General features: G+C 36.6%; 1 protein-coding gene across 3 annotated transcripts; it reads left to right on the top strand.

The window, feature by feature from the left end:
* Positions 1-245: 245 nt before the first annotated feature.
* On the top strand, positions 246-13720 carry LOC121389555. Of its 3 annotated transcripts, XM_041521225.1 has the most exons (4): positions 246-1088; positions 9073-9109; positions 10015-10101; positions 11821-13720. In XM_041521225.1, exons 1-4 carry the CDS (start codon positions 585-587, stop codon positions 11826-11828), a joined length of 636 nt encoding a protein of 211 aa, XP_041377159.1. In that variant the 5' UTR covers positions 246-584; the 3' UTR covers positions 11829-13720. The 3 variants fall into 3 exon arrangements, with proteins under 3 accessions (XP_041377159.1, XP_041377160.1, XP_041377158.1); XM_041521226.1 differs by lacking the exons at positions 9073-9109; positions 11821-13720 and having other exon boundaries at positions 10015-10094; XM_041521224.1 differs by lacking the exons at positions 9073-9109; positions 10015-10101; positions 11821-13720 and adding an exon at positions 6121-6456.
* Positions 13721-14907: the final 1187 nt, after the last annotated feature.

The raw sequence follows: 14907 nt of genomic DNA, 5'->3' as shown, positions 1-14907 counted from the left end.
AATTTAAATTAGAAGAGAAAGACCTTTTACATCGTTTATAAATACTGATACTTCACCGAGATGCAATGCCTTCAAATGCTATTGTGTGAATATAACTTCCTTGATGGTCGCCGAACGGTGACATCATCTGTTGACATATTATTAATATACTACTGGGCGAAAATCGGAAAACCCCGTCTAAATTTAAACACACTAATCCAGTTCATGTTTTTCCAGGAATCGACTGAGAATATCAATTCATTCAATGACAGCGACTGTAATAGTAATGGTGTTCTTGACCTACATTGAGGAAGAACATATTTGAGTTCACTGTTGATTATTTAACACTGGTGAATTTTATTTATTTGTTTTACTGACACGTCAGTATACTGAATGTCTCAAGGACTGGCGTTCAGTACAAAGGTGAATTATATTTCTAATATTTCTAAAGGTGGATATTCATTGTGCTAGTGTTTACGCTTCATTACGATCAGCGAGTTGCTACTAGACACAACATAACCTCAGCAGTTAGGGTACCGCATTTTGAAAAATAACAAAATATATTTTGTATTTTAACTGCTAGCAAAACGACCGAAACGAAAGAGATGGATTCGTCAGTCACAAATTGCGAGGCTGAATTCTGTGACAGTGTCCATAGTCTGGAACTTCACGCTGATCAAGACGAGTTTCACAGTACGGTTTCCAGATTATATCTAAACTTGAAGGACATTGATAATGGTCAAACGTCATTAAACGAGTCAGACGTCTCTTTAATAAAACCAGAAACAGAAAAAAACGTCGTGATAAACCAGAATGTTGAAAATAAAGACAAACAAGACGGCCACCTGTGGAGAAACCTGATCATTAGTTTTGGTCTGCTGAATCTCATCTGGATCTCGGCCATAGTCGTTCTCCACGTGGAAATCATTCCACCGACCGGCGTCCGAACGCGTCACGTGTTCACGGAAGTTCACGACGACTTCTGCGTCCCGTGCGATGCTGTGTATCTTACAGAGGACGACGTCCACGACAACATTCACCGCTTTAAGAAACGCGACGACGACTGCTGTGTTGGAAAGGAGTCTACGCTGACTGACATCGTAACCAAGGTAACGTACTAGCTAGTATATTCATGAGCTGAACAATATCACGCAGTTTCCATTCACTGTTCGGAATTCCGCAATAAATGATGCAAAATATTAGGAAGGAAGAACAATTTTCATTTAACGACGCACTCAACACATTTTATTTACAGTTATATGGCGTCAGATATATGGTTAAGCCAAATATTCGGATTTTGTTTTTCAAGTTCACAATTATTTTTTAAAGTATTAAAGTATGTTTTTATGTTACGAGCCATTACTAAGTCTATTGGCTGTATTTGTCAGCAACCAACCAATGAACATGTTTCTCACAGTCAAGTAAACTGAAGCGAAATCTATAGAACAAATTCTATGTTACGTTTTTATACTCGGGTAGTTTATAGATTATTTTTTTAAAGAGATTTTCAAATAGTATAGATTGATGTTCCTACAGAACAAGCTTTGGTTGTATGTTGATACATGTATGTTCTGTATTGTCATCAATATGCATTCATTCTACTTTTAATACATTTATTAATAACAGTGGGCCTGTGGATGTTTTTTAGTATTCACTTTTGCCTGCCTAGAGCAAAATATCCTAGACAGGACAATCCCTTTTGTCCAGCTCTTTCTTTCATTAACTTTATTAACGTGCCTATATCAAAATAAAAGTGCCGGAGTGCACCCATTTTTACATTTGCATTAGTTGGAATTACCACAAAAGTCATGTGTTGTCAAGTTACAAATTACGTTTGCAAACTACATGTTTTATTTCTGTCAACTTCAGTCTAATAATTGTCACTTCAAAGCCGTCTGCCATAAAATAATAACAGTCAAACAGGAGTCTATTTTTGCGGATATATTTCCAAAAGGGAAGATAACTGCGATCTGTGATCATAACGAAAATCCCCAGAGGACTGTGATAACGTCTAACAGGAAGTTACGGGTATTTTGTACTAATATTGCTATTTTTAGAGTAGGCAAAACCCAGTTTCTCCGAGAATTCGTTCATCCGATGAATTGACCCCTCCGTATGACGAGTTAACCACGCCCACCGTGACACGTGATACAAGGTTAGACAAACTTTCAATAATGGCTGCCAATTCGCATAGGTCGATAACAAAATCAACCTATCTGTCGATTACGTTTTTGCCTTAATTTATTTACAAATATCGTTGTTTAATTAAAAAGCCGACAAGAGATATTCAAGTATTTTACTACAGGGTACATTTACGATGACAACGTGATTTAAATCGACGAAACCAGTTTTACTTCAGTAAATTTTATCGAAGCACAAGAACCCGGAAGTGAACGTCGAATGCAACCAAAAGAACATTTAAAACATCCTATGCTAGTTTTTTTTTGTCAGAACTGATAAATTAAAATGTCTTGTTTGTTTTTTTTTTTTTCTTCTTTTTCATCTTAACTTTTGTTGTTGTTGTTGTTGTTCGACTTTTATATTAATGGAATCCCGATATGCCGAAGAACATGACCCGGCCTCGATCCGTTTAAAACCGTCTTTATTTTTGGTCGGGTTGCGTTAAATGTTTTGTTTAAAAAAAACTAAAGGGAGGGACGTGAGCAGTAACATTAAAATACAAGGCGTGTGGGAATGCTATCAGTATACCATAATTTTATGCACGAAAGGTTACAAAACTATAGCAGGATAGTCGCCTGTTCCAAAATTATGCAGGCAGTGGTTTAGATTGTGGGGTTGCGATGTTTATGGGGGTGTGTTCTTACATAGCTGCACTACTTGAATCAACCGATATACTGCACTTTCCCTATTTATGAAACCAAAGACATACACGAAATTAAAAAAAATAAAAATAAAATTAAAATCACAACTGGCCCTCCAGTTATGTATACTGACATATTGGGGTCTCCGTTCTGACAAGACATATTAGGGCTGTTTACGTCTGGGTGCCCCATCCCTTTATAAAATCTGGCTGTCTAGCACACTCTTTTGAAAAAGTTGGACACAATTACGAATGAAAATATAGAAAATGTAGGACAAAAGTAGGAAAACGTAGAACAAAAGTAGAAAAACTAAGTATTCTGAAGAAAAAGTAGGAAAAATAGGACAAAGACCAAAAAGTACGAAAAAGTAGGATAGCTGGACAGTCTGTAAAATATTTGCCAATTAAGCCAGTACAACAGTGTTTAAATAAATTATAAACTCGTGTTGTGGCAACAACTGTTGGGAATCAAACTTGAAGCTTCTGCCCCCCCCCCCCCCCAATGTCACACACCCCGCCCATTAGTTATCCTACTGTCACACAAACTGTACTCACAAAGCTTTATCTGTTCTAGAGGCATAGCCAGATAAAAAAAATAGTAATAAATATTATAAGACAACCCATGCCTACAGAACAATAATAATAATACAAAATAAAAATTTAATTAAAAAAATGTATATATATATATAACCCCAAATAAGAGGCAAAATTATATATATATATATATATATATATATATATATATATATATATATATATATATATATATATATATATATATATAATGAAACTAAACCACAGATTGCAGTTTGCACAATTTGTTTAATATTTATTATGAGAATACTTCCTAACATTTTCCTTTTTCTCAAAGAGAGGGTCTTTACATATTAATCCCCATGCAATCTGGTACAGGTAAATATAGGATTACCATTTGATGGGTGGTGTCAAACTGAATCCCAAGTCTTGGAAGTCTGAATTACTCCTTAGCAGCAATATGTCAAACACAAAAAAAAAAAAAAAAAAAAAAAAAAAAAATATTGTATTAAATGAAATTGTTGAAAGTGTTTCATTTTCAGCAGCAATTTCATCCCCTGCCCCAGTTTTTCTTTCACATATCAGTTGAAACTGTTCTATTATTTCTATCATTCTGTTCTCATATCAATATGCAATGTAATTTGTTTAATAGTTTGTCTTCAGAATCTCATTTTCGACATATAATCAATGACTCCACATCCATTGGTCCAGTTGCTGAAATATATAAAAACAAACATGTTAAGTATTTCACATCCATTTGAAGAAGTACATTAGTCTGTAACTTAATTACATATCGTTGTATTAATTTAAAGTTTAATTTAATTTTAGGAAAATATTTTTTTAACAGGAAACAAAATCAGTGTGACTAAACAAAGTATAACATTAAAAAGTATAGCAGTAAATTAAGAAAAGTAATAAACAATGTATTTAACTTTGATGATGTTATTTGATTTCTATTAGAAAGTTGCACAAAGCTACATGTAAGATGACATGTGGAAGAAGAAAAATGCCCATGCTTTGCTAAAATTTGGGGTATAAAATAATGATGAAAAACAAAACTACTGTCTCCAAAAGAAAATCATATTTAGGGTAGGTAATAAAAAAACAGATGTAAGTGCCTCATCTAGGTGGTTATCGGTTTGAAATGTTTTGAAATTAGGGTTAGGACATTACATTTCAAGCGCATGACCATTTATAAACCAGTTCTTTTACTATCATTTATCTAAACATTAAAAAATATATCTATTAATTTCCAAGATTTTAGGGTACATAAGTTTAACCTCAGTACCCTCTGGCAGAAACCATTAAGTTGAAAATTCTAAGAACAACAATAAAGGAATAATAAAATGTCTTTTAAATTACCCAAGATTGGTAATTGATCTGCTGTTAGGTGAGGAATTGTTTTAATATATATTATGGTAAAATTGGGTTCTTTTAATTGAGGGGTGGGGTGGAGGGGGACTAATGAATAAGTTAAAGTTTGTTTTGTTTAAAGACACCACTAGAGCACATTGAATTATTAATCATCAACTATTGGATGTCAAACATTTTGTACTTTTGACATATATAGTCTAGAGTGCAAACCTGCTACATTAGTAGCCAGGTATCTTTTATATATATATACACCACCCAACAGACAGAATAGCACATACCACAGCCTTTGATATACTAGTCGTGATGCACTGGCTTAAATCGAATCAAACCGAGAAACCGTAACTGGCAGATATGTTCCGATTGCAAAAAATCACAATTTTTTTTTAAATTTTATTTTGCTTCGAAACATTTCAGGGTCCGTCCCAACATAAAATTTGCCTAATTTATAACTTTCCAGACAATACTTCCTTATCCCCCTAAAGCTCACAACCATATAGGTTACTCCCTCACCCCCCCCCCCCCACACACACAAAAGCACATACACACACTCACGCCTACAAACAAAAAGAAAAGGAAAAAGGCTAATACTTCCAAACGTTTCAGCATTCTTGTTAATACCATCACTAACCCTAAACCTAACTTAAGCCTGAATTAACTGAATGCTGGAACGATCGGAAGTCTTGCCAAAACTTTTATTTTGGCCATTCATCTGACTGTGCAGTTTAACGACGGATTCTTAACGACAATATATACATTGAAGACTGATTAAATGAGTCAGTAAATTCCATTACATTAGAGGGAAAGTGATTCTTAAACTCTTACCTTCGTACAATATTAGTTGAATTTTGATGGATTTTGGCAAAACTTCACTTTCAATACCATGTGACAGTTTCGCAGGAAAACACTGATTTTACGTCAATCGTAGGCTCATCGCCAAGCCCGTAGCCAGGATTTTTGAAGGGGGGTTGTTTTTGGTATTAAAAGGGCACTTGCGAGCGTAGCGAGAAACACTTGGCTGGGGGCTGCCGGGGGGGGGGGGGGGGGGGCTCTAGCCTAGTTTGAAAGGGCACTTCAGAAAAAGGGGGGTTCGTTCGAACCCTACGAACCCCCCTGGCTACGGGCTTGATCGCTGTTAACACATGTCAGCAGAAGTATATGTTTACTATGATTATAATTCAGTTGGAGGAGACAATTATTTTAACTAATTTTAATGCTAACTATACAAAAACGTTACACATCGAAAAAAAATATGTTGTCTAAGGGGGCATACTTTTAGTACGTACGCATTTTGGGGGAGTGGGGGGGGGGGTTGAAAATTTAAGAGCCATTTTGCGTACGGGGGGGGGGGGTGTTATTAGGGTAAAATTAAAAAAAAAATATATAGTTAATTTGATTATTTACTGACGTTCTAGATCGTCGGCGCCTGTTTTGTTCGCCATACTAACCCTTTGCGTCATGATGATCCTGAACACTTCAACGGTGACGCAGTCTTAACTGAGGAAGCAGAGCCTGTATTTGCACCGCCGATCTACAGAAATATTTTTGAGGCCCTTGGTGTACCTTGGGAGGCATTGGATGAATAACACTACAAATTTTCTTATTGATCTAGGCAGTCCTATTGTTTATCAATATTTTGTTGTCATGTGCCCCAAAAAGTTGTACCTACTGGTACTAAGTTCCGACTTTTAGGTTTATAGTTCCGAGTTAGTTCCAGTTTTATAGTTTTGTGATTAAATCATTAAACATGATTTGAATTTTTTTGTAATTAAAATAGAGCAGACGTTCCGGTTTATAATACATTTAGAAACATTTTATTCGTCGTCAAGCGTTGTTTAATACATTTGTACAATGAGCAGTAGTCATTAATTATAGTATACCATGATGACATCGACGGTGGCATTGTCTACATTTACTGGTACTGACTGACGATCTTTTGCGTATGTACGCAAGGGGGGGGGGGGGGGGTATGGGCACTGGCGAACGCATGCGGGGGGGGGGGGGGGGGGGGGGGTGCAAAAAATAGGAAAATTGTGCGTACGTACTAAATGGATGACCCTAACCTAATGGCGTCCAAGCAAATTTGAGCCCGCGGTTTTTGAACCGCGAAACATGATTGGTCCAGTGCGGTTGTCAATCACGCCGTACGGAGGGGTCAATTACACAGATCAACGCAGACGATCTCGATCGATTCCCCGAACCAAGCGACATGTTAAACTATACCATAGTTGTACACACCTATAGTCCGTCACACGGGGAACGCCTTTTTTTTCTTCATACTATGGAATTTAGTACAAGTTATTTATTGCTTCGCCGATTGATTTTTAATTTGCATATAAAAAATAGTAATTTGTTGTTATTTCCAAAACACTTTTCTTCTTACGGCAAACCAAACTGAAATTGTTTACCAAAAAACATGTATATAGAGTGATGGGACGAACTGTACGTATTTAACCGGAACATTATTGAAAGCCCCCCCCCCCCCCCCCCCCCCCCCCGGAGAAAATCTTCAAATTCGGGTATAAACAATAGAGAAATTTGGGCCCCCCAAAGTTCACCATGTATTTTCATTATTCTACCGGAGAAAATCTTCAAATTCGGGTATAAACAATAGAGAAATTTGGGCAAAATGAGCTGACCTGAACACTCTTCACCATGTATTTTCATTATTCTACCCAAAATATTAGTTGTAACCCATGTCAAAATACATTGTGATACCATGGGCGTACATAGGATTTTGAAAAGGGGGGTTCCAAAATATATTGCAGAGATATTGGGCATATATTTCTATGTTGAGTAAATATAATAATGTCAGATATCAATGTCAGATATATTAAATTATAAAAAAAGCGATTTCAGGAGGGGTTCGGTCGAACCCATCGAATCCCCCTATGTACGCCCATGGATACGTTTGCAACCCTTTATAGCTGTTTGGTAGTAATGCTAATATGAATAAAGGAAGGAAGGAAGGAAATGTTTTATTTAACAACGCACTCAACACATTTTATTTACGATTATATAAAAGAAAGAAGTGTTTTATTTAACGACGCACTCAACACATTTTATTTACGGTTATATGACGTCAGACATATGGTTAAGGACCACACAGATTTTGAGAGGAAACCCGCTGTCGCCACTACATGGGCTACTCTTCCGATTGGCAGCAAGGGATCTTTTATTTGCGCTTCCCACAGGCAGGATAGCACAAACCATGGCCTTTGTTGAACCAGTTATGGATCACTGGTCGGTGCAAGTGGTTTACACCTACCCATTGAGCCTTGCGGAGCACTCACTCAGGGTTTGGAGTCGGTATCTGGATTAAAAACCCCATGCCTCGACTGGGATCCGAACCCAGTACCTACCAGCCTGTAGACCGATGGCCTGCCACGACGCCACCGAGGCCGGTTACGATTATATGACGTCACACACATATGGTTAAGGACCACACAGATATTGAGGGGGGAAACCCGTTGTCGCCACTTCATGGGCTACTCTTTTCGATATGCACCATCCCACAGACAGGATAACACATACCACGGCCTTTGGTATACCAGTCGTGGTGCAGTGGCTGGAACGAGAAATAGCCCAATGATCCCACCGACGGGGATCGATCTCAGACCGACTGCGCATCAAGCGAACGCTTTACCACGTCAAGTCATTTTGTAGTACTTTGGTAACTGTCTACGCTGACTGATATCGTAACAAAAGTAACGTATCATACTAATATTCATGAGCGGAGATTTTTCACCTATTAGAACATGGTTAATAGGTTTGGTAGTGTCGGTTATTGTTTTTGTTTTCTTTAACGACATAATTAAAGCACATTGATTTATTAATAATTGGTTCTGGGATATCAAACATTTGGTAATTTTGATATATAGACTTAGAGAGGAAACCCTTTATATTTTTTCATTAGGAAAATTGATATTTCATGTGCATCAACACACAAACAGGGCAGCACATACCACGACAGCAATCGTGGTGCACTGGCTAGAACGTGAAATAGCCCAGTGGGTCCACCGACGGAGCGGTGTCGGGTGCTAGGCATTGATAATTATTATCATATACCAGAAATTGAGCAAACCTACGTTTTGCGGATTCACACGGTTTGCGCATGTTTGTTTCTTTATTTGTTGTTGTTGTTGTTGGGGGGGGGGGGGGGGGAATTCTTTTAGTTATTGCTTTTGGTGTGATGGTTGTTTTATTTCGCTTCATTTTTGTCAGTTGCACCTTCCCTTTAATTATTTAATTAGTTATTTGGTTTTTACCCCACATTTATTTGAGTTTGTTTATGTATTTTGTTTCTTTTGTGAACGCTTTCTAATTGCATTTTTTGTGATTTGTTTTGTTTGGTTTTGTGTTTTCAGTTTGCAGATAAACAGTATTGTCAACAGAGAGCAAGAGGTAAATATCACACCTGCGTATATAAATGCATCTAAATACATTCCTCTTAGTCCAGAAACTTTAAACTTAAACCTATACGGTCCGTCCCATCATTCATTAAAACTAATAATTTCATTTTATTGCGTGAGAAGAAAATCTACGGTCAAAAAAACCCATCATTCTAACAAACAAAAAGCCAAACTTTTGTTTTTAAATCTTTCCAGGTCTTTTGGAATTAAAAAATTAATCCGCTATCCATGGAAAATGTTAAAATTCATATATATATATGTGTGTCAATTTTGTATAGATGTGCCATTGTGTATATGTGTGCATTGTGTGTGTGTGTCATTGTGTGTGTGTGTGTGGCATTGTGTGGCATTGTGTGTGTGCGTGTTTGTGTGGCATTGTGTGTGTATCATTGTGTGTATGTATGTCTGTCATTGTGCGTGTGTCATTGTGTGTGTGTGTGTGTGTGTGTGTGTGTATATATATATATATATATATATATATATATATATATGTGTGTGTGTGTGTGTGTGTGTGTGTGTGTGTGTGGAAAGAGGGTGTATGTATGTAATTCTTTATTTAGAAATACTTATTATACAGATTTTGATGCCGTGTGTTTATATGATACTATATTTAGAAATATTTATTATACAGGTTTTAAAAAACGTGTTTATATGATACTATGTTTAGAAATATTTATTATACAGGTTTTAAAGAACGTGTTTGTATGATGCTGTATTTAGAAATATTTATTATACAGGTTTTAAAGAACGTGTTTTTATGATACTATATTTAGAAATATTTATTATACAGGTTTTAAAGAACGTGTTTTTATGATACTATATTTAGAAATATTTAGTATACAGGTTCTGACGCAACGTGTTTGTAGGATGCGGTATTTAGAAATATTTATTATACAGGTTTTGACAGCGGCCGGCCGGATGGGACACACACGGAGTTGAATGATCGATCAGCTGAACTGAGACAAATCGACGTGCATCAGTGCGGTAAGTAACCCAAAGGAATTGGATCAGTCTGAACTGGAAAGCAGTGAAATATATTTGTATAATGAAACCTTAGTACTATACAGAACAGTTTAAGAAATGAAAAACATGTAATTTTAATAATAAAGCACCCATGGCCACAGGTTTTCAGTTGTTAAACTGTCGGTATGTGTTGGTGGACCGAGTATGCATCTTTCCAACACATAAGGCTCATATTATTTGACCTGATTGTTCCTTTTTGATGATTTGTGTAAAATTCCGAACAGACAGGAAGTGAATCTGATTGGTCAGCTGATTTGAAAGAAGTTGGCGGTCTGATTGGGTCGACAGATTGGAAGCTGCACTGAAAGACGGGTAGCCGATGGCGCTTCTATGAATAAAATGGATCGATCTTTGACAAATAGGGAGCTACAATTCGACAAACTAAGTCAAAATTATTCAAATAGTCCCCACGAACACTGCGCAATCTTTTATATTTTGGACGTAATCCTACGGGACATTCAAAATTCAATAGCACCACCAATGCCCCCGTCCGCTGTTTAGGCTGCTGCTTGCAGTTGCAAGCGTGGGCTGTCCCTCCGCCAACCCACCCAAGGCCGTTCCTGCGCCGATAACAGGCGTGCGCTACAACAGCTTGCTCTGAATGTCCACATTAAACCTTTAGACCACACCTTACCTGAGACATAGGAACAATTTGTCCAAAATGCCGCAATCGGTGGCTATGAGAGTACCGTGTTAACACTCGGTCGATTTAAAACGGTGAATTTGCATGTTAAATATCGCGCAAATGCGATGTGGCGAAATTGTTCGCATCATCTTCTAGTTCTGTATATAGATCTGCAATCTAATTAAAATTAGCTCCACTATTACATGTGGATCTAAAGACAGCCAGTTGGAGCTCATGTCCACCAATCAAAACCTTACTTGCAGAATCCTGCCAGTGATTTAAAAATAATTTGAAAACATTCCGAATTATCCTGAGGGTATACGACATATTTCGTGTGAATTACGAATGCCTTAAAACATGTTTCATTTTATAAAATAAATAATTTGTAATGTAAAACTGAAGACTGATTTTGTTTTTTTAAATTTTATAAATAAATAAATAATTTTTAATGTAAAATTGAAGACTGATAACCCACCCCGTACGTATTGGTATGGTTCGCTGTACTGCGGCCACTAACATAGACTCGCCCGATATTTTTAGAATTTGTATGCTCCCAAATAACGTTATAAAAGGCGAAGTGTGATTGGTCAATATTTAAATTATTATTTACAGACGAAATGTTACCTGGACATTGGGGACTACGCAGTGTTGTTAGTTTTAAATCACTGGCAGGATTCTGCAAGTAAGGTTTTGATTGGTGGACATGAGCTCCAACTGGCTGTCTTTAGATCCACATGTAATAGTGGAGCTAATTTTAATTAGATTGATAGATCTGCAACCAGGGAGCCATTTAACAACGTGATCATTTAGCGCTAAAATAACCGTAGGTGCTTATGATAGTAATCACTTAAGGTGATCTTAGCGCTAAGATCGCTTCGTAAAACGGGGCCCAGATTCTGACGTCAAACTCGGTTGACGGCAAATGTTTCGGACTAATTAAAACTGCACTTGTGTTTGTATTTTGCATTAGTAAATGATGTTATAATAAGGCGATACGTGCTTGTAAATAAACACTAAGCTGTTACATGTCTTTCTTTTCTTGGTTTTCTGCTCAGTAAGCTAAGATGGAAGACGGCATCGTCGTCCATTGGACGGAACATAACGTACCTCCAAGATGGTGGCCTGCAGGTGAATGTTGCTGGGTTGTATCACATCTACTCACGGCTGGTGTTTGTGGATGACGGGAAGGACACAGCTGACAGAACGTTCTCTCAATCCATCTGGCTGCGCAGCCCGGGCAAGGAAGACGAGAAACTATTGAATACAATGGACTCTGCTTGCGGCGAGTGTAAGATGACGCCATCAGCTAATGGCGTCATTCCAAGCTTCCAAAGCGGAACGTTTGTGCTGGAAGTAGGTGATATTGTCGGGGTGCGCATGAGTGATGTGGCACATCTTCAGAACGATAATTATTTTGGACTTTATTATGTGATGTAGGGAAGATACCAGTAACTGGGGGAGGGAGGCAAACTGGAGAGTCCCATTATAAAATGTGAGGTCATATATATAATATCTGAAAACCCGAAACCGAAATTTCCTTAAAACTAAACGTCTCTGACGCCATATAACGGTAAATAAAATGTGTTGAGTGCGTCGTTGAATAAAACATTTCTTTCCTTTCCTTTCTTTCATAGTCCCTTTTTAAATATCAGTAGAGAACAAAACCTCTTTAAACCGAATACCCCTTACAATAGAGCTTTTTACTTGGTCGTGGAATTACACATACACACACATAAGCGCGCGCGCGTACTCGCGCACAAAAACTTGTTATGTGGGATTGAACGGCAGTGATGTGGGATTGAACGCCATTGTCATTACTAATATATGTATCTGCGGCTGTGACTCATCAATCAGAGTTGGCGGTGAAATTTTGAAACTTGCTTTATTCTACCTGTCTTTGACAAGGGCAAAACCAAGCAAGGGAACCTGCCCCCCCCCCCCCCCTTTTAAAAAGAAAAATTAAAGTACCTCTTTTCTGTACACTTTTCCACAATTTTCAACAGTGCCGTTTTTAGGAAGTTGGCGTGTGTGTTCTTTTTGCACTAGGTCTCCTCTGATATATTGTCTTGGTCCACCCTTGTTTAAGTCTAATGCATCAGAAATAATAACATTTCGCCAATTCTGCTCCAAGTGGTTTGAAACTGAATTAAGTTTTGAAAATTAACAAAATTGCCGCGTCAACTTTGAAAAATTATATGTCTACATTTTTGTTAATTTTTCCAACTGTGATTAAATCATACTAAAAATGTTTAATTAAATAACGGAGCCGTTCATGCCAAGACGTTTCTTAATTCTTGGTAATATTTTACAATATTTATTTTTACACTAGAATAGTTTGTGTAGACGCCATTTTAGGTGTCCGCTTATATTTTTCAAATTCTAGCTAGGCTAAAATGGTGATAACTTAAGTCTCAATACACGGATGTTATCCACAGTAGAAATACATATAAAATCGCTAAACTTTAAATTATCAAAATTGCCCATATAATACAATGGTTTCTTGTTGGCTCCAAAGACATATACCAAATTGGAGATATTTTATGTCTTCATTATCACTCCACAGTTAAGGACATTTACGTCTCAGATTTGTTTGCTATTGTATCGGTAAGTACAGTTGGTGTAGGAACCGATTCACACCAGTCACCTGTTCTGCTGTACGCTCGTGTCCCAAAACGTTCAGTGCCCAAACTTACAAAATAGCATGGGTAACTTCTAAGCAGAGGACTTATAAATGGGGTAAAAAAATCATTCGAATGTTTTTGCTATTACTAGAAGTGAATATGTGAAGCACACCTAGTATCAAAATTACGAATTATTGAGGTTGAATTCATTGACCCGTGAAGTGAGACTTAACATTATTCTATTGTGATGTTATTTTTACAATTATACATATATGTATATGTATATGTATACATATGTGTATGTATATGTGTGTGTGTGTGTGTGTGTGTGTGTGTGTGTATATATATATATATATATATATATATATATATAATGTATCTTATGGTTTGTAGTATTTTTGTACTTTTTGTAGTACTTTTTATTTAAAATGTTTTGTTTTATATATATATACATATATAGATTTTATAGCATTTATTAATATTGCATTATATTACTTTTTACTTTGTATATTTAACAACAACACTGAACACGTGCTAGGTTTAGAAAGTAAATGCTACTCAAAATTCACATTTTGATTTCTGATAATCATGTAGCTTTTAATTTCTTTTTTTTCTTCTTTTTTTTCGTTTTGGGATGGGGGTGGGGGTGGGGGGGGGGGACAGTATTCCAGATATATCTAAAAGTTCTGATTTTGAGAAGTGATAATATAAAATTTATTTAATGATAAACTTTTATTTTTCTCAAGTTTTCCGCATTGCTGTTAAAAAGGGGTTACACTATGAGCAAATAATGAGTTTACTTTGTAGAAATGCTTCTAATATATGCTTCTGCAAAGTGAATTTCCAGACTTTATCAAACCTACATACCAGGTGTGTGTATTATGTGTGTAGGTGTTGTAGGGTTTTAACGTGGATTTCATATTTACAGTTTTCACTGTGTGTCAATAAATATTTTTTCTATTTTATATATTTTAGGAAATGTAATAATTATGGGATATTGGACGAACTTCTGTTTTGTATGGTGTTTGTATCCCGAGTGAAATAGTTTTCAGTTGTTACCAGCTTTAGCGAGTGGCACTAAGAATTGTTTCATGAGGGACATAGGCGTGATGCAGGATGGTGGCGAGCTTATTATCCTATTTATTACTCATAGTCGAGCTTAATTTATATTACTCAACTTGTTTGGTTGGCGTCCATGGAAGGTTGTAGTGCGATAATCGATGATATGTAGCAAGATTTGCTTTTGACCATATGTGTAATAATAAATGCTTCTTTTTTTGTGTTTCTAAAACAAGCTGGCTAATCGTTTGAACAACTGGTCCCAAAATATATCAATATATGACTGTATATATGGGCTGATGGCCTTACATACAGTAAAATAATTGATTGAACAAATATAGGTGACAAGATCAAATATTATAAATGTTATAGTAGTAGGAGAGGGAAGGGAGACAGCATAACGGGTTATTGCCTTCTGACGTGCGCTATGGGTTATAATGGAAGACCCTAAATCTGGACTCG

Source organism: Gigantopelta aegis, chromosome 14 (assembly GCF_016097555.1).
Source record: "Gigantopelta aegis isolate Gae_Host chromosome 14, Gae_host_genome, whole genome shotgun sequence".
In the NCBI taxonomy this organism is placed as follows: Eukaryota; Metazoa; Mollusca; class Gastropoda; order Neomphalida; family Peltospiridae; genus Gigantopelta; species Gigantopelta aegis.
This window is presented reverse-complemented; position numbering and strand designations above follow the sequence as displayed.

Excerpts from the sequence above, each read along its gene's own strand:
- LOC121389555 (XM_041521224.1), top strand. The coding sequence starts at position 585 with ATGGATTCGTCAGTCACAAATTGCGAGGCTGAATTCTGTGACAGTGTC. Across the intron at positions 1,089-6,120 it reads TGACTGACATCGTAACCAAG|ATCGTCGGCGCCTGTTTTGT; the intron begins GTAACGTACTAG and ends CTGACGTTCTAG.